Here is a 2302-nt window from a genome sequence, read left to right on the forward strand (position 1 = left end):
AAACCATCAGCCATTGAAAACCCTATGCAGTGCAGTACTGTGCTCACATGGAGTCCCCATGAGTCGGAATTGACTCCGTGGCAGCTGGTTTGGTTTTTGTTTCCCAAGTTGAAATGAAATTAGCATAATTCGATTTGTAGACCAGTTTTGAAACTATATAAGGAGCTAATTTTAAGGCAAACTGATGGTTTTCACAGGGCCAAAATGTGACACTTCTTTTCATAATACTCCTAAATATATAGGGTATTTTTACACCTTTGACGCTGGGGAGTTCTGTGGTGTAATTAAATGAGTGAATCTGTACTTAAGATGCTACATGCCAGAAACTGTTATTTTCAGAATTTGCTTGTTTGGACTAATTTTAAGTTATACATGTATAGTTTTTTTTTTACAAAAATGCTGATGTCATAAAACACATAAAAATGTCTTCATGGAAACAAGTCATGTGTTACCTGAAGTGTCTTGCTTGGTAGATTTCAGTCTTATCACATAGCCTAGGACACTTGGATGTCATTAATACTTGTAAACTCAGGTTTCTGAAAAGCAACGCCAAAGAAAAGACTGTTTCCAGACCTATTTATAGTACTGAAGTGATAAATATTTTGAATTAATAAATCAGTTCATAAAATTTAATTCAGGAAATTCATATTTTTACCTAGGATAAATTAAAAAGCAAATTTGAAAATTATGTATTAAGTATTCTCTTTTCACAGACCATTCTCCCAGTCTCTCACTTGGAACTCTTTCCTACATACTGATAACACATCAATCTTTATATTCACCCCCTGTTTATTTTTCAAATTTTATAATGCAGTAATTCTGAGTCTAGGATGTTCATCAGAATCACCAATAAATTGTTGGTTTATTTGTTTTTAATGTAGTTGCCCAGGCCCTGCCCTATATCTAATGAATCAAAGTCTCTGGGGAGGTAGATGGGAAAAGTGTTTTGTATTTGTTAAAAGTGTTCTGTATAGGATTGGCAGCCAGGGGAGACCTGAAGGCCCTTATTGATATAGTCTCCCATCACCAACAAGTGTCTTAGCTAACTTAGGGTATTCTGTGTATCATCAAATCTACAAATAAAAGGACGTTTGTGTTGAAAGTAGCTTCTTCTTTTGTTATCCACTTTAGGTTGGCTTTAATGCTGATGAAGCTCATAACATCGTTAAGGAGGTGAGTTACATGTTTTGTTCATCTAAGAGCTTGCTTCATTGAGAGTTTTTGAAAGTTAGTTATTTTAAACTTTAAGTATACAGTTAGAAACTAGTGTTAAAACAACAAGATTTTTAATATTTATTCACTGACTCTCTACAGGGATGCCTCTGTTTGTATTGTATGCTGTCAGGCATCTTGGGGCTTACTCTGAAAGATGTTTAAGTACTTTCATAGCCTAGAAAACTGGTTTCCTATATTCTAAAATTGATGATCTGCCTTTTGAATAAAATAACACTTATTCATGTGTTGTTGTTGTTATGTGCTGTCGAGTCAGACCCGACTCATAGCGACCCCTCCTTGGGTTTCCCAGGCAGTATCACTATGGAAGTAGATTGTCCCATCTTCCTTCCAAGGAGTGGCTGGTGGGTTTGAACTGCCAGCCTTCTGGTTAGTAATCAAGTGCCTTAGCCACTATGCTACCAGAGCTCCCTTTATTTATGAAGGGCCCAATATTATTTTAAATGTTAATGGTATGAAAGTATGTCTTTTTGTGTGTGTGTGTTTACTGTTCAGACCCAACAACTGCTCCATGAGAAAAAAGACCAGGTGATCTCCCTATGGGGCAGTTCTGCTTTGTCATATAGAGTTGCTGTGAGTAAGAATCAACTTAGTGGCACACAACAGCAACGTATATAAAATGGATATGGTGTTGGACCCACCAGCCACTCCTCGGAAGGAAGCTTGCGCAATCTACTTCTGTAGTGATACCACCTCGGAAACTATTTGCTATGAGTCAGATCCAACTCGACCGTGGTGAATTTAGACCTTGTAATTAGATAATAGACCCTAGAAATGTCTTCATTTGGACATTGTATGCCTTTTTTTTAATAAAGCCCAATATAATTGGAAAAATAATTGGTTAACATCTCTTAGACACTGGTATGACCAGAAAAACCAAACCAAACTCACTGCCGTTGAGTCGTTCCCAGCTCATGGTGACCCCTCCTTGGGTTTCCTAGGCGGTATCTCTAAGGAAGTAGATTGTCCAACCTTCCTTCCCAGGAGTGGCTGATGGGTTTGAACTGCCAGCCTTCTGGTTAGCAGTTAAATGCCTTAGGCACTGCGCCACCAGAACTCCTGCTGGTAT

The 2302-nt window shown here is 37.9% G+C and overlaps 1 protein-coding gene across 1 annotated transcript in view; it reads left to right on the forward strand.

The window, feature by feature from the left end:
- DYNLT3 (dynein light chain Tctex-type 3) overlaps positions 1-2302 on the forward strand; it is a 6961-nt gene that overhangs the window by 1075 nt on the left and 3584 nt on the right. The window contains exon 2 of the mRNA XM_007958429.2: positions 1132-1173. Within this exon, the coding sequence (XP_007956620.1) occupies positions 1132-1173 (42 nt within the window). The remainder of the gene's footprint in view (positions 1-1131; positions 1174-2302) is intronic.

This window comes from Orycteropus afer, unplaced genomic scaffold, assembly GCF_000298275.1.
Source record: "Orycteropus afer afer isolate SDZICR_OR568_19922 unplaced genomic scaffold, OryAfe1.0 scaffold00967, whole genome shotgun sequence".
NCBI lineage: Eukaryota > Metazoa > Chordata > Mammalia > Tubulidentata > Orycteropodidae > Orycteropus > Orycteropus afer.